Source organism: Rhynchophorus ferrugineus, unplaced genomic scaffold, assembly GCF_030347505.1.
Source record: "Rhynchophorus ferrugineus isolate W39M unplaced genomic scaffold, kcgeb_rfMv2 rfM4, whole genome shotgun sequence".
In the NCBI taxonomy this organism is placed as follows: domain Eukaryota; kingdom Metazoa; phylum Arthropoda; class Insecta; order Coleoptera; family Curculionidae; genus Rhynchophorus; species Rhynchophorus ferrugineus.
In genome coordinates, this window is record NW_027472583.1 from 54,067,918 (window position 1) to 54,092,911 (window position 24,994).

General features: G+C 33.1%; 1 protein-coding gene and 1 long non-coding RNA gene across 2 annotated transcripts; both read right to left on the reverse strand.

Annotated features, from left to right (window-relative positions):
* Nucleotides 1-6: 6 nt before the first annotated feature.
* Nucleotides 7-3,284, reverse strand: LOC143196282 (uncharacterized). The gene is made up of 2 exons (XR_013005718.1): nucleotides 3,169-3,284; nucleotides 7-3,100 (listed from the first exon to the last, which is right to left on the reverse strand). It is a non-coding gene; the product is annotated as an uncharacterized LOC143196282 (long non-coding RNA).
* A 371-nt stretch (nucleotides 3,285-3,655) lies between these two features.
* Nucleotides 3,656-23,607, reverse strand: LOC143196374 (uncharacterized). Its single transcript, XM_076404038.1, has 13 exons — nucleotides 23,436-23,607; nucleotides 20,819-20,919; nucleotides 18,278-18,429; nucleotides 18,112-18,226; nucleotides 17,953-18,045; nucleotides 17,739-17,894; nucleotides 7,510-7,708; nucleotides 6,843-7,006; nucleotides 5,675-5,826; nucleotides 5,512-5,626; nucleotides 5,284-5,376; nucleotides 5,069-5,224; nucleotides 3,656-3,802 (listed from the first exon to the last, which is right to left on the reverse strand). Exons 1-13 carry the CDS (start codon nucleotides 23,605-23,607, stop codon nucleotides 3,740-3,742), a joined length of 1,731 nt encoding a protein of 576 aa, XP_076260153.1. The 3' UTR covers nucleotides 3,656-3,739.
* Between the last annotated feature and the right edge of the window lie 1,387 nt (nucleotides 23,608-24,994).

The following is a 24,994-nucleotide window of genomic DNA, read 5'->3' on the forward strand; positions in this document are numbered from 1 at the left end:
AAATAATTTTTAGTATTAGTATTTATTTAATGTAATAAAACAATTTACTATAACACCAATTCTACTGACTACAACAGCTTGCTATAATATTTAGACATATTTAGCTTTTTTTCTTGGTTAAATGATTCGCGGCTGTAGGTAAGGTATAAATAGATTACAGAAACTAAAATTGAGTAAATACAAATAATTTATACTTGAGATATATATGACATAGAGGCTTGATATATAGTTAACATGGCGTAGCGTACATTACTAACAGGCAATATATACTTTAGTACCTTCAGAAGATGCAGTCTATCAAGCAGTAAGAATTTGTACAAATACTTACTTATAATATGTAGATTAATAAATACGAAGAATCCTATCTGTATAAAAACAAAGAATATTTCCATATCAAATTCAGCTTTATATTGACCACAAGGCCAAAATACTGAAGTTGCTATTTGAAAACATCTATTTATTATAGTACACGACAATTTAATATATGTGGAGGCACTCAATATCGAAAAATATAAAACATTATAAAATTAAGTACATATATATTATAAGGTGCTAAGTGGACCAAACCCTCAACCAAAAGACTAACAAGTGTTGCTTCTTTATTGTTAATTTTGTCTAAAAGTTGTGTATAGGCATGCCAAATATTTCGGTGTTTTGTAAATTTTTGTGAGAATCTCTGTTTATATATGAGAAAACTATGAGAATTATTTATTTGTAAATATGTACGAAATATATATAGTACGATGTATATACGAAAAATGTACGGAATATTTCATTTATATACTTGACGAAAAATATATTAGAGCTTTCCTAACAGATTGCTTTAAAGTAGCATATCTATAGAGATTCTTATTTCAAGAAGTTATTCTATAGCACGCTTGATAGATAACAGTCAATAGAACCATAGTGAAAGAGGGTTGTGAAAAATCACTTTTTCTTCCAGTAATCTTAGAAGTCCTACAGCGAGAAAACTGATAAGAAAAGAAAAAGAAAAAATATGGAAAAAGTGCCACTTTCTCTAAATTATTATATCGCAGTGCTTGGACAATAAATATGTGTTTTACATGAGAACTAACTCTAAATATAGTTCGTTGGTAAGTAATTTATTAAAAACAAATGTTTTATTTGCGACTGAGAATATAATTGTTTTGATATCCACATTGTTATGATCCTTGGTTATTGTACTATTAGAATAATAACCAAGGAAAAGAGCCAATAACCAAGAGTATAAGAATTATATTGGCGATAAAAATAAGGGTTTCTAAAAATTTCACCCATTTAATCGTGCGTTGGAAAGCTGATGAGACGCCTTCTGTCATTGAAAAGAAATGTAGTTTTCTATTCTTCTGTAAAAGATAAATAACCAAGACATTAAAATGTCGTTACGGAATTAAGTTTAAATATTTGTAGTCAGGATCTAATCTATTCGATATTAAAATTGATTAACTTTATTGGGCTATTATTGCAAAAGGCTTCAGAGTTTTGTTAATGTAATAATGTATATATTCTGCTTTTACAAACATTCAACTTTTTCTCATTTTCCTGGCAACATGGTGATACATTACAGGTCTCCAATCATCGATCCGTTTACATACTTCCTCAGAATTTGGAATCAGGTGCTATGTATGGTGAGTACGCTAGATGTGACAAAGCGTTCTAATGAAAAAGAATAACTTTGTATCTATTACTAGTGTTTTTTTGTAAAAATAGGTCGTTCGATTTGTTTAATGGTAATTAACGTAACGTTATACTATATACCTATGCTTCTATATACCTTTTTATAAAGGTTTAACGGAAACCGAAAAATTTAAGGGCGTACTCTTATCATCGAAAAACTCTTATGCCAAATGCTTGACTCGTTTTAATCATAGAGTATATATTATATTACTCTATGGTTTTAATTGACCTATAATTTGTCATAATTACGTTGCAATGACAATCGTTCGCATGTCCCCAATATATTTACGATTACAACTTAATACACATAATAGTTACTTATATAACAGGTCAATTGAAAAGTCCCCGGCCTGACACATATATGGCGCTACTAGAATTAAATTCATATGGTTTTTAGTTAGCCCCTCAAAAGATTCTTGTATAAATTTGACAGCTGTTGGGTCATTAGTTTGTGAATTATAGCATTTTGAGTGAAGCAACTTTTGTTATTGTGAAAAAATGGATTTTCGTGTGTTGATAAAATATTGCTTTTTGAAGGGAAAAATACAGTTAAAGCAAAAACTTGCCTTGATTCCGAGTTTCCGAATACTGCTCCAGGAAAATCAACCATCAAGGATTGGTATGCTAAGTTTAGACGTGGTAAAATGAGATAAAGAAATAAAAAAAAATCCACAAAATGATTCTGAATGCAAACAATCAACATTTTCAAAATACACAAGAAACAATATCTGACAACTGATAACTTATTTTCTAATTGTTACAAAGGATTATATATTATAAAATAAAAAAACTATAAATTAAAAAGTATTTTTTCCAAAATGTACTTAAAAATACAATATTCGAATATCCTTATATCCTTTTCTTTTTTTGTATATTCTATTACATTTTAGTGATAGAGTATATTCTTTACTATTCTTTGTATCTAAATAGTATATATAATTCTTGCTTGCAACATCACATTTACACTTCGTTCTTAGTCTTTTTGGTGTCATACTGTTTGGTTCTTATCAGCTTCAAATTAAATGTTATAATTTTTATTTTTCAAACTTCTTAATTTACTTCCTTTAAGAAAATATTATATTTGTACTTATTCCTAATCTTATTCTTACTTATTCTAATAAAGATTCTAATGTGGGCTGAGCAACTGCTGAATCCAATGTTTAACTTTTAGTCATATTTTGCTTTTCGATAGATTAACGACGAAGATTTATCTATCAAGCGTGCTATAGAATAACTTCTTGAAATAAGAATCTCTATAGATATGCTACTTTAAAGCAATCTATTAGGAAAGTTCTAATATATTTTTCATCAAGTATATAAGACTTACTATTATTACATTTGGGTCTAAAATAATCTGGCCGCTCTGAAATGCAAAGAATAAACCTTCCTGTTTGCAAGCTTGCTGTAGATCATAAGAGATTTCCTGAAATTTATCATTGTTTACTTTTAACACTCTTGTTATGTTTTAGCATTTACAAAAATAATATTTACCCTAAAAGCTACAAGAATAACGTCATTTCAAACCTTAAACAAATTTCTTTAAAATTATACACTAGAATACAAAATCAAACGTAACCTAAAATATAAGACGTCCCACAAAATCTAAAATCGACAGTTAGAAAAGAAATCTGTCATCTTTCAGTCTCTGACCCTCTAGTGATTACGACGCGCAGAACATGGTTAGGCGTAAGTTCTCATTCTATATTTCTGTTTTGTAATTTAGATTAGTAAAGTCTTTTTATTTTTGTTCTATTTAATTCTATTTATATTTTCGGTTATAAAATTCAATGATTCCATACTGAACAAAATACTGAACCCCCTTGAAGAATTTATATTTAAAAGGAACTGAAGGAGTTAAAATAATTTAAGGGAATTAAAATTATATCTGACAAATGCTTTGTCAAATGCTTGCTTTTATCTCTACTTTTTCAATAATCGCGTTATATTAGGGATTAGGTCTATTATGTTGCTTTTAAAATAGAAAAATATTTTCTGGTAATGATATTTATTAAGATAATAGAATAATATATAAACTACAACATTAATTGAATTAACTCAACGGTTAATCTCTTTTCTTTGTAACATGATACGCCGCTGTTGATAAGGTGTAAATAAGCCGTAGAAACTAAAATTGAACAAATACAATGCCAAATAAAATAATTGGAATATTTTATAAAATTATTTGTATGGGTGCTTGAATGTCCTTTGATCAGCGATATCTACTAGTGAAAATGCGAAGTATAAATGTAAAAAATCTAACCTAAGTGTTAAATTCTATGGATTTCATATTTCTCTACATAAAACAACAGTTCTTCACTTAGAATTATTCAGTGTATATAGACGCTAATCATGGAAGTTTAATTTTCATTCATAAGTGGCATTCATACCTTCTGCTGGATATATGCAAGCACCAATACTACATAATATAATGTGATCAATATCACTACATAGTATAAAACAAAGTCGCCTTTTCTGTCCCTATATCCCTATGTGCGCTTAAATCTTTAAAACTACGCAACGGATTTTGATGCGGTTTTTTTCAATAGATAGAGTGATTTAAGAGGAAGGTTTATATGTATAATACATGCATAATATACTAAGGCAACATTGCTAATTTTAGAGGTTTCTAACGTGATGTCGTAAATTAACCTATTTTTTTAGGCTTATTTAGCAATTAGCAAAAACGCTGCCTAACCCTACCAGTTAGATCAAATTAATGTACTGTATTGTACACCATAAAAAGGTCTACAAAAAAGTCCGCGATGGTATATTTTTATCTTTTAGGGATAACCCACATTAACCATTTTTATTGTTTACTTTTTACGTGAGAAAATGGCTTATTTACGAAGCTATTTTAAGCAATACGGCATTAATCCTTATCGAATTAAGTACCTCAAATACAGTGTGCAATTAATATAGATCAATATGGTTCCTTACAGAATGTAAATTAAACAAATATTTTCGGAGATATTACAAATTTCAAATTTGCGTTTAAAAATGTGTAATGTAATAAAAATTGTATGAATTTAGATATTCCAAAGATAGCAGGAAATCTTCATAGTAAGTATAGGGGAAGAGGAATTGTTTTACTCCAAATTTAATGCGTGCAGGCCAAGGGCAGTAATGAATGAACCAAAAATACTGGATCGATTTTAATCATGTTTTCATTGAGTGACATAGGCATATATATTTTATGCCCGTGCAAAGTCGGAGCGGGCCGCTATGTTTTTATATACAACGTTCATATTTTTTCTGTAGTGTATTTAATTTAGTATCAGCATTGCACCCGTGCGAAGCCGGGGCCGGCGCTAGTTATAAATATAACGCTACATATATTGTCAACTAACAGTATATTAACAGTATATTTTGGAATAACATATGATATGAATACCTTCAAGAGATGAGATCTATCTAGTTCATGATTTATACCAATTCGAATGAGTGCAGGTTGTTGTAAACTTGCTTGTATTATTAAATATAATGTCCTGTTCGAGTTGTTCCAGTTATACCAGGTGGTGTTGGTTAGGGAGTCATATATTTCATTGCACTGAAAAAAATTATATTTTATACTTAACTTAAATAAAATACATGGGTGTACTTATCAACCTTGGTTTTGTAGAGTTCTCCTATATCGTATACAACTAAACTAAGAATGATGGCGAGAATATAAACGCTGATAACTGAACTTACGAAGGAAAGCTTAAAAAGAATCCTTAAATTATATAAATATTGGTACTAACACATTGACACTGATATTATTATAAAATGAAGAATGCAAGGTAACAAAGTTACTAGTTTTTATTACGATTACTGGCACACTTATAAAACATTTACCGTGTTACTTGAAGTATCGTATAATAGAATATACACTGGATACATAACTGCTAAAGATTGGAATAGAACACCAATTATTTGTAATTTAATTTCGTCCATCATAAGATTAAATGTCCTACAATATTAAATTGCTAAAATTAATTTAATATTGGTACATACCTACCTTGTTAATTGGATATAGCGTTGATGTATGCTGATTAGTTTCTGCTTTATACGCAACTGAAACGTTCTTTTGTGAATTATGTCCATCAAGATTTTATCTTCGCTAATATTCAAATATTCGTTATCCATAATACCATATTTTATCATGTTAACCTGCAAAATTGTGCAGTCAATTATAGTAGAAAACAGCGTCGACACATATTTTATAGCTGGTTTGGTATTAATTGGGCTGCTGTATATATTTCTGGTTAATTTCTGGCTTTTCTGTTTCTAGCACTAAGCTGTCAGACGCCGTCTGATGTTGTCATTGGGGACTTTCCATTATAGTACATAACTTATTTCAGAAGAGCCGAATCATTCTATAACACTACAGCCTAAACAATAGAGTATTTGACCGATCAAAATATATAGTCTATTCAAAGTTTTTTTTATGTATACGCCATCAAGATGTTTAATGTATTGCCTATCGCAATTTGTAAATTGGTTTTAGAATCAGAAAATATTTTACTTCTCATTTTATTCTAGTTAAAAAGAGACACAATGCTGTCTGATTAGTTTGAACACGTAAACGAATGAGCCTGTCAAAGTCGTCCGGTTGTCAGACGTATGCAACATTCTTGAAAGCAATAAGAGGTTATAACTCTAACCTATAAACTATTGAGGCTGTATAATTAACTGTAGTTTTTAGATGTACTATAATGTTAAAATAAATTATGTTTGATAATATTTTTGTTTCATTATTTTATTTAAACTAGAATTTTGTTGTATATCAAAACCAAACTGAACTAAAACTTAGAGTTGATGCGGTAACACTGCGATGTTTTGAAGTCACAAATTTAGATGACGTAGTGTGATATCTAGTATCAATAGGTTGTTTATATTTGATATAAAGCTATTGTTTATATTCCTTAGTTTCTGTGTTGTATATTATTCTCAGTTTATCGTTATTTTACATATAGGGTTATATTGCTCGAGTTTATTAACGAGAAGTAGAACAAAGGGAAATAAGACAGTCCTTATTTTGCACCCAATGGTATTTTTTATGCATATGAAATCAATGCGCTATTTTCATGGAGAATATTATGAAAGCCAATAAATTCACGTTCTATCATCAATATTTTTGTTTTCATTATTAGGCCACAGATATAAATACCAAACTTTGAACTTACTTGAAATGATGTGTTCCATAAAAGCGTTAGGAAAATTTGAACCGCAAGCAGTTGTAGAAATCCAATAATTGTAAATACTGATGCAAATAGTCCGAATAACACTGGCTGATAAGAAGGATAATTTATTTTAGCATAATTCAGTAAAATTGTATTGTGTTCATTATCTGAAATAGAACCAAAATGAAATTATAAGATACATTTATTCTCATTGCGCTTGATTAAATCCTTGTTTTGGTATATATATATATATATATATATATATATATATATATACCAAAACAAGGTATAAGTTAACAACATCCAATAACGCGCTGACACTGATGTCCGTATTCAATAGCAATTGTTCCATTCTAGCTTCTCAGTTGCTATTTTGGAGGATGGCTAGGTGCATTATTATCGTTTCAGCTAGAACGCTTTCACGTTTTTATATTAACGCATAGTTTATTAGTGTTTACGTTATCAAGCGCCTGCTGTTTAAACACATATAAATATAATATATTTTTCTGTTTTCTGTAGAAAAATTTAAACTAAAAAAATCATTTTTATTGATAAAGATGTTTTGATCCAGTTACCTTCAAGAATATGCGTAGAACAACCCGACATGTGATGAATAAATACGAAACGAAAAATGGGCTGATACAAGTTAATCAAACGTTGTCATACTTACTTATAACTGGTAGAGTAACTAATATGAAGTAAGCTGTTTGTATACCAATAAAGATTACTTCTATATTCTTACTGGCACTGCGGTAGGCTTCAAATTCCTTTTTATATCGTCCACAAGGACAGAATAATGCAATTGTTAAATTGAAACATCTACTTAACACAGGACAAGTCATTCTAATATACACACATATACTTAATAGCTGAAAATAAAAGAGATCGTTACCAGATAAACCATAAACTACATAATATAGTCCTAGTAAAACAGTCAATGTACGTCATAGATGACGTCGAATACACTACCAAGTTCAGTTTGTAAAAACGTAAAATCCGTTTTATAATTTACTAATTAGCGTTACTCTGGTTAAAAAGAGACAGAATGCGTTGGAACATGTAACCGAATTAGTCTATACAATTCATTTTGTGTTGGTTCTTGTCGACACTGTTGTAATATGTCTGCAAAATTATTTAAAACATTAATGATAATAATTAGAGGTTATAAATCGGTTTTGACAATTTTCTAAGTGCTGTTTAATATTTGTTATTACTCTGATTGAAAATGCCAAAGCCAAAAAATTAAATAGTCAGGGTTAATTATTTCGAGCAGGAACCAGATAATGGTGGTACCCTCTGGCCAGTTAAGTATTGCACCGATATGATATTGTAAAATGCAAAATATTAAGCTGTTCCAGTTTTATTGAAAATATATCGTAGCGTATAGCTGCACTTAATATTAATATAATCGCTGAGAGTGGGCAACAAGGTTTTGTTATATTTGTTAATAATTCATTGTATATATGTTATTGTTTATCGTGCAAACAGGCATGGCTTTATTCCTGGAGCTGAGTTAGTTTTTTGTTACTCAACAAATATAAATTAAGTATTTGTATTTTATATAATTTACGTTTTTTAGCAATAAGCCTGAAAAAGATACAATGAAAGAAGCATTATCTACAATAATAACATAAAATTTGTTTAGTTGATATCAGTAGACATCTGTGGCAACACTTCAATTTGGTTTCAGTAGATTGTAATACTCTACTCCTTGCTGATACCACCATACGCACAAAATGCTTTATGGTCATGGATATTCTGCTTTGGCGTCGATGTAGATGGCTTTTCTGGACAAACCCAGGATTTTTTGCAGTTAGGTTTATCGTGCTAAATTTATTTTTCATAATCAGCCATAATACGCGACGGAGAACACTTTATTTCTCGTTAATTCCTGTAGTAACCATTTTCCGCTCTACAGGATCTTTCTCATAGCGTGTAAATGTATAGAAATAGTTGATTCTTCCAATGACAAGCTGTCTTAAAGCTTTTTTGTGTTTTTGATCTTGGATTATTGGCTATGGACTGTTATCTTTCGTTCGAAACATGTGATATTAAATCCATCTATACAATGTTATACAATATTTTGCAAGCTAAACAATACTAAGGTAGTAGAAAAAAATGTCGGCACTGTGTTTTACATAAAAGTTTATCTTATATAGTCTTTGCTGTTTATTGTTAACAGGTCAATTGAAAAGTCCCGGGCCTGACACATAGATGGAGCTACTAAAATTAAATCCATATTTTTTTAGTAAACCTTAACCCTCAAAAGATGCGAGTATAAATTTGACAGCTGTCGGATAATTAGTTTGTGAATTATAGCATTTTGAGTGAAGCAACTTTTGTTATTGTGAAAAAATGGATAAAAAAGAATTTGACGTGTTGATAAAATATTGCTTTTTGAAGCGAAAAAATACAGTTGAAGCAAAAACTTGGCTTGATGCCGAGTTTCCAGGCACTGCCCCGGGAAAATCAACCATCAAGGATTGGTATGCTAAGTTTAGACGTGGTGAAATGAGCACCGAAGACGGTGAACGCAGTGGACGCCTAAAAGATGTTGTTACCGACGAAAACATTTAAAAAATCAAGAAAATGATTTTGAATGGCCGTAAATTGAAATTGAATAAAATAGCAGACACTCTAAAGATATCAACTGAACATGTATATTATATCATTCGCGAATATTTGGGTATGAGAAAGCTCTGTGCTAAGTAAGTGCCGCGCGAGCTCACTTTTGACCAAAAACAACGATGAGTTGATGATTCGGAGCTGTGTTTGAAGATGATCAAGCATAATAAACTAGTAGTAAAAAAATAAGTTTTTCCGTCGATATGTAACAATGGATCAGAGGCTCCACCATTTCACTCCGAATTCCAATTGATAGTCTTCCGAGTGGACTGCACATGGCAAGGTTATGGTGTCTGTATTTAGGGATGCGCATGGAATAATTTTCATTGACTACCTTGAAAAAGGAAGGACCGTCAACAGCGACTATTACATAGCTTTATTGGGCCGTTTGAAGGACGACGAAATCGACGAAAAACGGCCGCATTTGAAGAAAAAGAAAGTGGTGCTTCACCAAGACAATGCACCGTGTCACAAGTCACTGAAAAGGATGACAAAAATCCTTGAATTGGACTTCGAATTGCTTCCTTATCCACCGTATTCTCCAGATTTGGCCACCAGTGACTATTTCCTGTTCTCAGATTTCAAAATAATGCTCGCTGGGAAGAAATTTTCGTCGAATGAAGAAGTGATCAACGAAACTGAGGCCTATTTTGATTGATCCGCATTCATTTATTTTCCTAGAAACGTCACAATTTAGCATACCCAAATTCTTGGTTCTTAAAGGGATATTTAGATGAGTTGATGTCAGGGAAGTCATTTACTTTAACGCTCACATGATGTTCAGGATGAGTAAAACTGTTAATTATGTTTAGAATATTTGGTTATAAGAGAAGGTGACTAGCAGACACAGTATGCTTTCAGAAGTAGGAGTGACATACATGCCTTCTTAAACAGGGAGAACCAAGGAGTTCTTATTCATTCACGTAAGTTCAGAATTCTGAATTCACGTTCAAGACGTCGAGTTGAGGATCGCCTTGATTCACATTAGTATAAATAATTAATTAATAAATTAGTTTTATTGTATTATTTGTATCTAAGTCTAGCCGAAATCATTAGGTGTGAGCAATCAAGACAAATTGAACGCAAGCAGCAGTCTGCTACGAGATCTGTCGAAGAAGTCCTCTAATATCGATAAGAGAACTAATTCATTAACAACTGAGATGGGATCAGCCGGACAGAGAATAATTTACACTAAAGGTAAAGGAGAACGCTGAACCAACGTTGTCCGTTCTTTTGAATTAATCTATAATGATAATAGTTTATCTAGGTAAGGCTTACTGTTAATGTACTGGAAATGTTCTTCAGTACTCAAAAGTACTGTGTTATTTTTTTAAAGTTAATATGATAAGATCATAGGGGAAGAGTTTATGGGAGGTTCCACATAAGATTCTGGGATAAAATTTTGCTGTTCAAAGACGTGAGAACATCCTTCTTTGTTAACCTAATAAAATAAGCTTTACTACTGAATCAGATATCTTATATGATTAATATGATCTTTAGATCGATATATATCGATAATAATTTTTCAGAAATATTAAGTTGACAAGATATGAATGTGTGTTTTACATGATCTTAATTTATAATATTATAACTTACAAATGTGTTATTTGTAAACGATGATACTGCCGTTTCGATGCTTACGCTTATTGATTCGAAATAAGCTAGTACCTCTGTTAATACTAGAATAATTACCAACATCAAAATCATATCGACGATGAATATATGTGTCAGGATAAAATTTACCAATTTAATCGTCCTTAGGAAACCTGGTGCAACGTCTTCCATCGCTGCCGATAAGAAATGTTGTTTTCAATTGCTTTATTAAAAAAAAAAGAAAGAGGCCAGTCATTAAACTGTCGTTATAGAATCATTAAATTTGTTTATTACTGGTCGTAATCTATTTGAGATTTTAATTGATTAACTTTGTTGGGTTATAAGTTGTAGAAGTAAGAAGAAAAATTACTATAAAAGTAAGGTTTAGTAGTAATTAGTGATCGTTTAGTGGTCGAAATTCAAGTTAATTCTATTTCTTTTGCAAAAGTATAAAGGGCCGCATAGTGAGTGAAGCTTTGCTACTGTTACATACCAGAAATTATTTGAAATGATTTTTTAAAATTATTTATTACAGCAATCTAGTAAATTAACGTTAATTAGATATTTGTTTTTATTCTAATCTGCTACGGTTTTAAAATTACGAGGTACTTATTCTATGATAAACACTATCATTTTGTTACTATCCAACTACTAATCGCTCTGTGGTCGAAATTCGACCACAATTTATAAAGTTAATAAATAAGTAAATAAATGATATATAAAATGTAGAATACCCTAAGAATGATATGTTAATATTATTAAAATTGGTTTTGACAATATTTTCAATATCAGATCAGAAATATATTTAATATATACCATAAAATGCGGTAACAATTGTCTGTATATTAAAATACGTGCAAATTATCTCAAGAACTAACTCTCGGAGGAAGCTTAAGAGATTATATTAGAGCCTAAGAAATTATATTAAAGTATTGTGTATTTATACGCATTAAATTAACTACTGACTTCTCAAAATTTAGATTCAAAATTAACTAACTAAAATAACCGACAAAAGGAAGAATACATTGTCATATAGTTACATATTTTATTGCATTAATCGTTAAATATCTTAATATTTATCAGCGGTTTAAAATATTTACCAAATTACTGTTAATAATGTAAATTTTAAATTACTGTTCATAATTTCTTGTATTTGTTCCATGTGTTCCATCCAGGCAGGTCAATTGAAAAGTCCCCGGCCTACTATAGTAAAACAAATTTTTTTTTGGCAAAGTTTTTTTTTTTATTCAACATAATTCCCTTCGCGGGTAACACACTGATTATAGCGACCCTCCAACTTTTCGATACCATTTTTGTAGTACGATTTGTTCTTTGGTTCAAAATAGGCCTCAGTTTCGGCGATTACCTCTTTATTTGACGAAAATTTCTTCCCAGCGAGCATTCTTTTAAGATCTGAAAACAGGAAATAGTCGCTGGGGGCCAGATTTTTAGAATACGGTGAATGAGGAAGTAATTTGAAGCCCAATTCATGGATTTTTGCCATCGTTTTCACTGACTTGTTTAGACACCGTGTCGGTGTCTTGGTGAACTTTCTCTTTCTTCAAATGCGGTCGTTTTTCGTCTTTCAAACGGCCCAATAACTTTATGTAATAGTCGCTGTTCATGGTCCTTCCTTTTTCAAGGTAGTAAATGAAAATTATTGCCGACTGTTGCGTGTTCCCAAGTTTTGGAGCGGGTTCATCGTGTGCAGTCCACTCGGATGACTGTCAATTGGTCTTCGGAGTGAAATGATGGAGCCATGTTTCATCCATTGTCACATATCGACGCAAAAACTCGGGTTTATTACTCTTAATCATCTTCAAACACTGCTCCGAATCATCAACTCGTCGTTGTTTTTGGTCCAAAGTGAGCTCGCGCGGCACCCACTTTGCACGGCGCTTATTCATACTCAAATATTCGTGAATGATATGATGTACACGTTCAGTTGATATCTTTAGAGTGTCTGCTATTTCATTCAATATCAATTTAGGGTCATTCGAAATAATTTTGTAGATTTTTTTATGGTTTTCGTCAGTAACAACCTCTTTTGGGCGTCCACTGCATTCACCGTCTTCGGTGTTCATTTCACCACGTCTAAACTTAGCATACCAATCCTTGATGGTTGATTTTCCTGGGGTAGTGTCCGGAAATTCAGCATCAAGCCAAGTTTTTGCTTCAACTGTAATGTTTTCCTTTCAAAAAGTAATATTTTATCAACATGCAGTATTCCTTTTTATCCATTTTTTTTACACTAACAAAAGTTGCTTCACTCAAAATGCTATAATTCACAAACTAATGATTCGACAGCTGTCAAATTTATACACGCATCTTTTGAGGGTTAGGGCTAACTAAAAAATATTTAATTCTAGTAGCACCATCTATGTGTCACGCCGGGGACTTTTCAATTGACCTCTAAGTTTAAAATATTAAATAAAGCGGGTGCCAGGGTGGAGCCTTGTGTCTAATACTTTAATCTTTAACCTGGAACGATCGTACTGACAGAAATGATTTGATAAGAGCAGTTAAGTCGACTAGGTAGACAGAGGTAGACTTAATCTAATGCATTTCGCTACTAAGCCTGCGTGCCAAACCTTGTTATATGCTTTGGTTAGGTCCTAGAAGACCGCTCTTTCACGTTGGTTAAAAGCACAGTTGATTTTTGCGGTCAGCCGATGGGCCTGATGAACGGCTGAGTGTTTGGCGCGGAACCCGAATTGCTTATCTGGAATGATATTGTTTGTCTTCGTAAAATCGTTAAGAGCATAAAGAATTGCTCTTTCAACAGGTTTGAAAATGGAACTTAGTAGGCTTATAAGTCTGTATTCAGAAGGTAATGACTTTTTCTAGCTCCTTTTTCGGGGATAATTGTGATGAATGTACGTTTTCATGTGGATGGAAAGTGTTACAGCCTCAAAATGCGTTGATGATATTAGTTAGTTCGACGAGCGGCAGCTTTTTGAGTTGGGATATCGAAATATTATCGAAACTCGGGGCCTTCTCCTTCCAAATCTTGCTGATTATTTGCGTATTTTAGGAGTAACTAGATGGTCTAGAAGATAACTTGGAGCCACTTGAGAGTGAACGCAGTTGGCCTTCCTAATGATTTCGTGATTCGATGAATCGTTATGGGCTACGTTTATATTTGTAGCAGGAGGGAGGCGTTCCATCTGGGTTTCATAGGTTTTAGCGAGGAGCTCGGCCTTTTCGTGGTCGATGACTGGGAAAGTTCCTGTCTCTGCTGACTTCAGGGTGAGTATGACGTTTTGTGCCTTCTTCAGGAGGCTATTAGAGAGTTGCCAGAAAGTAGGGGGGCCATCCAGCCTTTGATCCTCTAGAAATTAGTTCCATTTCTCGGATCGCCAGGCTTTAATGGCCAGGCCTTCACTTCCCATTTTGCTCTATTGGGCTCCCCTTTGCGTGCCGAGTTGAGGGTGGCACGAGCTCTACAATAGAGACGATTCTTGTGTCGGATCTGTGACTTGATACTTTCAGGAACTGGCTCACTTTGAAAGTTTGAATAAGATAGAACTTCGAATGATGAATTCTGATAGGCGGATTGGATGTCTCGAATTAGGTTCGACATAGCACGCTCGAGTTGTTCATGCCGATCAATCTTCGGGTTTGGACCGGATTCCAGGAGAATTTCCTGATATCTCTTCCAGTCGGTTTTCTTTCTGGCTTGCATTGTCCCCGACGATGGCCCGAGTGTAACTCGTCGAGAACTTGTACCGAACTTATGTGTCAGGAGGACGATTGATGTTCTGGAGTTCATTCTCCAGAAGTCTAGAATGCGTGGAGTGCCCCGTTGTCCAATAGCGGGGTGATGGGTAGGCTCATCCGGCAGGGCGAGACCAGCCCTAAGTTTGCGCTCAGTGCTGCGATATCGTTGCCTGCTCGATTTGCGCGCCCGCAGTCCCACATGGGATGGGATCGATTACTTTGAGGTTAGTTTGACGAAGAGAGTTTTGAAGGCACACGAGTCACGCGTGGTGCATTTCCTGTACAAGGAAGTGATCACGATTGGACGATCATGAGTTTCCACCTGGGTAGAGATGGATTCGATGTCTGGTGACGATACAGTTGAAAGCAGGAGGTTGTGTTTGATTCCGTTTTGAATATGGGTCTTCTTGGTATGGGCGTTGGCTGGGTAGCTGTCTTAGTTACCGGCTTGGTCGACGCTGGTCTGGCATTTCTGGAGGTGAACGGTTGCGAGTTAGCCTTGGCTCTCTGCTGACTGGGTTGGGTAGACGGCTTGGCAGCCCGCTTGGTTGCAGCTGCCTGTCTAGCCTTATTAACGGCCTTGCGACAGCTGACTTGGTTGTGGCGGGGTGATGGGAGCCTTCTTCCTCTTTCCCACCATTGTTAGTCCGTCATTTGCGTGTTCATTTTTCAACGATAGGGATGTGAGTTCGTTTGGTGTCTCAGGAGATAGATGTACTGGCCCTGCCTAGGTGGATTTAGTAAGGGCGTCTCGTAGCAATATCCGCATTGCGAAAAGCTCGTCTCCTTGCTTGGTTTAGAGTAATCGAAGTTGAGTAACCCCATTTGTAAGTTCTGCATTTTCTTTTTGCAGATACTCTCGGTTTTCTCGGTTGTTGGAAGGCTTGGGCAACTTTCTGAAGGTGGTGATGGCTCTGGCGTGCAGGACGCCATTGCCCCGTTCTCTTCGAGAGCTAGCACGGAACTTCTGTCACAGTGAAGATATAATATGTAATGAAACGTTACCCTAATCCGGTTGCCAATAGCTCAAGCATGGGCGGCTGCATAAGTCTCAAGTCTAATCAAGTAAGGCAAATTGTTTTAAAATATACTCAGTATATATAAAGACATCATCAGTCATAAAGTTTTAGACAAAAAGCAAAACACATTAGAACCAAAAGAAAACAACTATACTGGTTAGTTGGAAGATACTCTAAACTTGATCTAAAATCAAAGAGGTTGATCTATAATACAATTATAAAGTCAATTTGAACCCATGGTGTGCAAATATGGGGTTACACTAAAAATTCAAATCAACTGGTCATACAACGCTGTCAAAACAAGGTTCTTCGATTGATTACCAATGCCTATCGCTACGTAACCAACGAAGAACTGCACGATCACCTGGAAATCAAATGGATTTGCGAAGTTATCCAAGATTTCGCCTTGAAACACGAAAGAAGATTCCTAAATCATACTAACGTGAAAGCAATACAACTATTGGACAGCGGGCAGGATGTCAGGAGATTGAAGCGAACAAAACTATACGAACTTAAAGTGTATACATTTAGTATAAACTATGGCTATAAGTTAATAATTAATAAATAATTATAATTTTATAATTGAGGAATACATATTGATGTATTTTCTCGCACTCGTCTTGCTTGTTAATTAATCCAAGTACATAGGAAAAGTAGTAATAAATTAATTGTAAATTAAGATTGTACTAAGCGTATCTAATAAAGATGTTATAAAAAAATCATCAGTCATAAGTCAAATATATGTCGATATAGTCAAATAAAGTCGGAAAACAGTAACTACTTAAAAAATATTTGACTTTTTCTATATAATGTAAATAAATATTTGGGATTAGATCCATTTATACTTTAGGTCTCTTTATGTTGCCTTTAAATTAAAAAAAATACTTTATAGCAATGATATGTATTAATATAATAAAATCGTATATAAACTACAACACTAATTTAACTATCTAAACAGCTAATTTCTTTTCCTTGTCAAATGATACGCCGCTGTAGATAAGGTGTAAATAAGCCGTAGAAACTAAAAGTGAACAAATATAGGAGTAGCAATGCCAAATAAAATAATTGAAATATTTTATAAAGTTATTTGTTTGGGTACTGCATGTATTTTGATCAATGATTTCTACTGGCGAAAATGTGAAATATAAATGTAAATAACCTAACATAACTGTTTTGATATTTATGTACATAAAATAACAGTTCTTTATTTACTATTATTGAATTATTCAGTGTATACAGATGCTAGTCGTGGAAGTTTAATTAGTAAGTTAGGGAGTTTAATTGAAGGAAATCAGCTGACGAAGTTCATCAAATAATTTTTTTGGAATGTCGCGATTTTGATGCCAATGGCAGCGAACCAAACTGGAACATAATTAATTACAAAACTTATTGGATAAATACCTAGTCCAAACTCTCAAAGGCCTTTTAGACAGATTAGCAGTTGATGAATCAATTTTCTGTGGTGTATTATAACTCGTAATAAAAAATGGTTCTATTACAACAAACTTAAGAGCAAGTCATGAGAGCCATCCACATCGGCACCGAAGCGGAATATTCATGACCATAACTTCTTGATGCACATCTAGTGGTTTCAATAGATCTAAATCTAAATCTAGAGTTGCTGGAAACGACTGAATGCTATAGCAGACGATCTGCATTGAGCAAACTGAAAGACTATATATTCTGCCTCATCCAGCATACTCATCAGATATAGCGTCTTCTGATTACCATTTGTTTAGATTGATGCAGTATCGCCATATTTCTAGAAAGTTATAGAGATTAACGGAATTTAGATTATAGGAAAATATTTTGATTAATATATATTGTACCAATTTTCCACAATTAATATATTTTTAAAGTAAGAATATATCGAAATACATGCAAGTACCTAATACTACATAACATAATGTGATCAATATTATAAACACAATAATATTAATACCTTCAAAAGATGTGATCTATCTAGTTCGTGATTAATACCAATTCGAAGGTGTGCAGGTTGTTGTAAACTTGCTTGTATTATTAAATATAATTTCCTGTTCGAGATATTCCAGTTATACCAGGTGGTGTTGGTTAACGAGTGATATATTTCATTGCACTGAAAAAATGATATTTTATACTTAAGTTAAATAAAATACATGGGTATACTTGTCAACCTTGGTTTTGTAGAGTTCCCCTATATCATATACAATCAAACTAAGAATGAGGGCGAGAATATATACGCTGATAACTGAACTTACGAAGGAAAGCTTGAAAATAATGCTTAATTATAATTTTTATCGTTAAAGAGCTATTACTTATAATAAAACACCTACCGTATTACTAGAAGTATCGCATAGTAGTATATACACTGGGTACATAACTGCTAAAGATTGGAACAGAACACCAATTATTTGTAATTTAATTTTGTCCATCATAAGGTTAAAAGTCCTGCAATATTAAATTGCTAAAATTAATTTTAATATTGGTGCTCACACCTACCTTGTTAATTGGATATAGCGTCTATGTATGCTGATCAGTTCTTGATTTATATGCAACTGAAAGGATTCATTGTGAATTAGGTCCACCAAAATTTTATCCTCGTTAGTATTCAAATATTCGTTATCCATAATACTATATGTTATCATATTAACCTGGAAAAAATATCAATCTATTGTAGTAGAAAACAGCATTGGCACAAATTTTATATCTGGTTTAATATATATTATAATATTTAATATATAAATTAATTAATACATATATTAAGAGGGTGGCTGTTCATATTTCTGGCCTAAACATAGAACATAACCTTTTTCAGAAGAAGAGTCGAATCATTCTCTACACCAGCTCAACTATCAAAATATATTAGTGACCACTTTAAGTGACGCATTGTCGATACTGGGTAAGTAGTTGAAGGCGGGTAAGATATATAGTATCACTAGCTTGTTTATACCTTATATAAAGCTATCGTTCATATTCCTTAGTTTCTGTATTGCGTGTTATTCTAAATTTATCGTTATTTTATATATAGGTTTATGTTACTCGAGTTTACTATAATAATTAATTTTATGTTTTATAAGTGGGAATAAGAAATCTATCAATTTATATATATTTTTTGTATTGTTAAATATGGAGTTAAGCACAAAGTATACACGATATTGGGCATGGGCAACCAAAATAACAACAGCAACCAAACTTACGCCAGCCATTAGTTTCGGAATATCTCTGACAAATATTCCTAAATATATTAAATGCTTTTCTTCCACAACGAAATAGCTTCCACTGCTCCCTGGTGATGAAGATGAAGTTCTTCGACACTGACGGTATGTCAAGATATTTACACTGTGCTGTTTTTTTTTACATTTATACCGACGATATTCATAGAGCAAAAGTAGAAATCATCTGCTTGATTTTCGTCTTCTCTCCATAACGTTGGCAGAGAAAGTGAAAAGTATACATGTGCACCAAGTGATCACTTGTAGAGCTTTGTTCTGCGTTATAAAACAATTTTGGTGTCCATGGCCTATAGGTGTTTATTACATCAAAACCAAAGTACTGTAAGATACGTAATAATTGAGGGTATTTGTCATGATTGTTCCACTTTCACCGGGTATATAACATCCACAAACGTAAAAAAACTTTTTGGACCGATATTCCAAGATTGTTCCTGCATTTCCACATGTTTAGTGCAACGTCGTTTTTTTCTTTTTCCAGATTGACCAGTAATTTTTTTCCAGATGGTCTTTTGCTGATATCGCTTCGGGTTCGGGATAGAAAGGTTTCGCGGGCGACAAAGACCCTGAGATACAACTGGATTTGTCGTAGTAAGTTCAATTACCGAGGTTTGTGGATGGATACGGATTTGATCAGTTTATTTTCGTGTTCTAAGGCACCAAGAGAGAACCTTACCTTAGTGTATTCACGTTTCTCATAAACCACGGGACATTGAGTAACGCGCGGACTTTTTTGGACTGGAACGCTTATAGTAGTGTAAGTTGTCTCTCAGAGACGTACCTTTACCACATCTGTGCTTCGTAAAGGCAGACTAGACGGACTAGCATCTTATAAAGAGTGACTTTCTGGTGGGTTGGAAGTTTATCTTTTCTGCAGTCGAAATAATGGGCGGCACACACCATTTCCTTTGCAAATAGGATCATTGGAAGATTAGACCATTGGAACCTACCCTCGAACTAGAGACCTATATATGATCGCCGATCTTTACTTAAAAGGGTCTATCTTCCAAGTATGAATCAATCAGGGAGTTTAGATCATTCGATACATAGTTGTTTCGCTTTAGACTAGACCGTTGTGCCATACTTGATCGAAAGTTTCTTGATCCAGCTTTGCGACCTTGCCTGGCCTGGAGATTTTTTAGAAGTTAGACGTTTTATTGATAGTTGGAGGTCTCTAGGATAGACTATGACATTTAATAGATAATCTGACGGAAAATGTTTCCTCTTAAAGGAGGGGATAGTGTTATTGATGAAGGTTAACATCTGTTCTCAAACGATTCGTATTAAGGAGGATTTGTAAGGGCGAAATCCGTGGAGGAATAGGTCCTTAGAGAATGCAACGTTGTCAGCTGACAGCCGTTATAAGAGCTCAATGTTGTCACTATGCGCAAACTCGAAAACTAGAACCAATCTTGACACATAGATTGAAGATATGAGTTCAAGGTAAATAACATTACGAATTCATCCAATATCCATATAATCCTCTAAGGTCCAAAAGTTGCAAGCTTGTGTTTTAGAAGGTGAAATTCACACCAATAAGGTCTTCACACTTTTAACTCGAATTTAATGGAATATTTTGGGTTAATTTATGGATCAAACAAAATATATTTTTGAAATATACATACAGTTGATCACAGACATGACAAAATCAAATTTTGCTGCGCATATCAGGCGTATCTATGATTGGTCTGAAAAATTAGTGTATTTGGCATTCAATGATTTTCACGGAGATTATTTTAACACTAATAAATTCAGTTTTGATCATCACTACATGTGGGGCACAAATATAAGTAGCAATCCTTGTACTTACCTGAAATGATGTGTTCCATAAAAGCGTTTGAAAAATTTGTACCGCTAGTAGTTGTAGAAATCCAATAATGGTATATATTGATCCAAATAGTCCGAATAATACTGAGTGATAAGAAGGATAATTTATTTTAGTATAATTTAGTAAAATTGTATTGTGTTCATTATCTGGAAGAAATAAAACGAAATTTTAGCATATATATTATCTTCATTAATAATTCCTCGTTTTAGTTTGTTATATTTTTTGTATCATAGAGGCGTTCTGGCATCCAGGTCCTCTTACACTTGATCTTTTGTTTGTTGGTTCTATATAGGACTGGGAATTTTATAAATTTGCTGATTTGCTAGCTAGATTTATTGCTTTTACTTCTAGATCCTCCATGAACAAGTTTTTTTGTGACATGGGATAGCGATCAGCCCATCAGTGCCCCTTCTCTTTGTTTTTATCTTTTATCTTTAAACATAAAATGGGTATTATTAAGACAATGTTTTGTCGGATTAACTTTCTTCTACGTGGACGATACTTTTGTTATATAGAGGCATGTACAAGAAACTTTACAAAGATTTCACCAGTATTTAAATCAAATACATCCGAAGATCAAGTTCACAATGGAGGTCGAAAAGGAAAACGAACTCCCATTCTTGAATGTATTGATATAGAAACAAGAAAGCGAATTGCTCGGATATGGATGGATAACGAAAATCAAACTATTCGGATCGTTATTTAAGTGGCCAATCGGAAAGGTTCATGGATTCATAAAATAAACGGAAAGACTGTAAACATTTCTACATGGGTCAAAGCAAAAGAAGAATAGAAATACTGCCTTGCTTTTGTAAACTTAATCTCCTCTTGATAGTCTACAGAGTTAGTCCTTATAGATTGTAAACATTAATTATTTTTAATTTTTTTAACATCGTTGTTGAGAAATGTGTATGTTTGGCTCTAACCGATTCAATCAAATTTACATTATTTAATTTTTAATCATTATTATAATTAATGTTTGTCAGCCACAACATGATTATTTGGAAACTTAGTCCAAATTAATATTTCTTTAAATGAATTAATTCTTTAAAAATTAATATTACTTTAATTTTTTTAACTCTTTGTGATTCCACAATCTGCCCTATAGGCAATAAGTATTTCTTATGTCTATATTATATTTACATGGCATGCAGAAAATCACTTCATTAAGCGATCTTCTTTATAAAATATTATTTTAATTAATTAGTCTTATTCTAAAGCTTATTCTAAAGTTTATATATGTCCAGTAATCAGATCAGGTGGTGTTAAACGTTTTAGTCTACGCACTTCACTACTATGTCGCATAATTAGCTGATTAGCCAGTACATTGGGATGCACTGACACTCTTTCGAAGTACTTCACACAAACATGTTGAATTACACTCATTATAGGTTCTAGAGGAATATCGCGTTGTATTACTTTATTTGAAATGTAGTACGGAGCATCAACAATGGCACGCAACACTTTATTTTGGAACCGTTGAATGATGGATATATTAGATTTGCTAGCGGTACCCTATAGTTGGATTCCATATGACCAAATAGGCTTGAGTATAGACTCATACAGCAACACCTTGTTATCTAATAATAACTTGAATTTGCGCCCGATGAGCCAATACATTTGGTATAATTTCAGTCGAAGTTGTTTTCGTGTATAGAGTATGTGCTTCTTCCAGGTTAGACGTTGATCTACGTGCATACCAAGATATTTAACTTGCTCTGCTTGGGGGAGTTGACAATGATTGCTATTCACTGGTGGACATGTTCTTCTACGCAGGGTAAACGTTACATGGGTGGATTTTGTTTCATTGACTTTAATGCGCAATGTCTTCAACCATAATTGTACTTGATCCAGGTGGGTTTGTAGATTTATTGATGCTGTGATCGGATCTTCATGGGATGCCAAGCTTGTTGTGTCGTCTGCGTATGTTTCCACAGTAGTTATTTTTGTGGTGGGCAGATCGACCGTATACAGAAGATACAGTACTGGACCTACTACACTACCTTGCGGAATTCCTGAATATATGGGATTTAATTCGGTATGTTCATCGCCTTGATTTACAATAAAATGTCTATCAGTGAGATACGATTTTAGTAACTGATAGTCCGGATGAGGGAGAAGTTTCTTTAGTTTAACCTGCAAGCCCGTATGCCATACTTTGTCAAAAGCCTGAGATATATCTAGAAAAGCAGCCGAACAATATCTTTTGGCATTTGGGTCAGCGTTTATTTTGTTTACAAGTCTGTGCAAACTGATGTTGTGGAATAATTTTTCTTTTTTCTATTATATAGTTTAACTTCTTGATCTATAGTTTCTCGAAAACTTTCGAGATTGTCGGTAATAAACTTAAAGCCCGGTAGGAGGTCACATCTTCTGGTATTTTTCCTGGTTTAAGAATAATTAGTATTTTAGTTACTTTCCAGATGCTAGAGAAGTAATTAGATCGTAGCATGGCATTAAATATAAATGTTAATAATTTCATACCCTTTTCACCACGAACAAGCTACTACCTGATAAATGAACACAGAAAGAAAAATCGGCAAGTAATTTTAGATACATTCCATGTTTAGATGTGGATATCTAAAAATGTTATACTTACTTATAACCGGTAAAGTAACAAATATGAAGTATGCTGTTTGTATACCAACAAATATTACTTCGATATTCTTACTGCCATTACGGTAGATTTCATATTCCTTTTTATATCGTCCACAAGGACGAAACAACGGAATTGTTAAGTCGAAACATCTACTTAACACGGGACAAGTCATTCTAATATACACACATACACTTAATAACTAAAAATAGAAGGAATTGCTATCACATAAAGTATAAACTATATATAGTCCTTTCAATAAAACAGTCAATACACGTCATCAAAATTTATGACGTTAGTGCGTTGCAATGTTGGCCTATTAACTTTGAATTTTGGTTCCGTTTGCCGGTTCGTACCTTCTAATTATTATCACTAATGTTTTGAAGATTTTTGTAGACATTTGGCAATAGTGCCGACCAGTACGAACACAAATAGAATTTAACAGACTGATTCGGTTACATGTTCCTACACATCAGACATCATTCTGTCTCTTTTTGATTCTCTAATCAGTCAATTCGAACAGGAACGATTCATAAGGATCAGGATTACTTAGTAGTAGAGTAGATTTTTCGATATAAATGTAATTTAAGAACTATTTCTGTTAGAGTTAGGCTGAGAACTATCCATAAAAACTTAGGAATATGCAGCTCTTTGAAGGATGTAAGTCATTCCTTCATATAGTGTTAGGAAACATTGGATTTAAATCATATAAAGATAACCGACGACGAGGTCTAATGAAACTTTAAGACATTATTTTTAAAAGAATATCAAAATGGTAGAGATTTTACAAAATGGAATATTGGGTTATTCTTGGAAAAATGGTAAATAGAGTGTAAAAACAAAAAAAGTAAGAATAACGTTTTAATAGGTTTGGTTTGGTTAAGAATTCATTGCAGATATATTATTGCTCATGGTGGATATGAACAAAACTTTTATTAAGCCTTAGAAAAGGTATATTGAAAGAAGCTTTGTATACAACACCTTCGGTTTGGATCACGCCATCAGACAGAGAGAAGAAGAAATTAACAAATAGTAGAATCGTGAACAAGTGTTCGATAGATTAGAAATTAATAATTTCGTAATTGGCATGCATAGTGATTCTGATAGTAAAAGTGGTGAATTTTTTTGTTGTGAACCAATACTGAAAATTACCAATATATAGTCATAGGGGTAGTAACAAGTAAATATAAGTACATATAAAGTAAAATCGTATTGTAGAGTATAAAAGATTTGTGTGTAATTGTTCAGATTGTACATTAGGTTATTTTTTTTACTCTTTATGATTCCACAATCTGCCCTATAGGCAATAAGTATTTCTTATGTCTATATTATATTTACATGGCATGCAGAAAATCACTTCATTAGGCGATCTTCTTTATAAAATATTATTTTAATTAATTAGTCTTATTCTAAAGCCTATTCTAAAGTTTATATATGTCCAGTAATCAGATCAGGTGGTGTTAAACGTTTTAGTCTACGCACTTCACTACTACGTCGCATAATTAGCTGATTAGCCAGTACATTGGGATGCACTGACACTCTTTCGAAGTACTTCACACAAA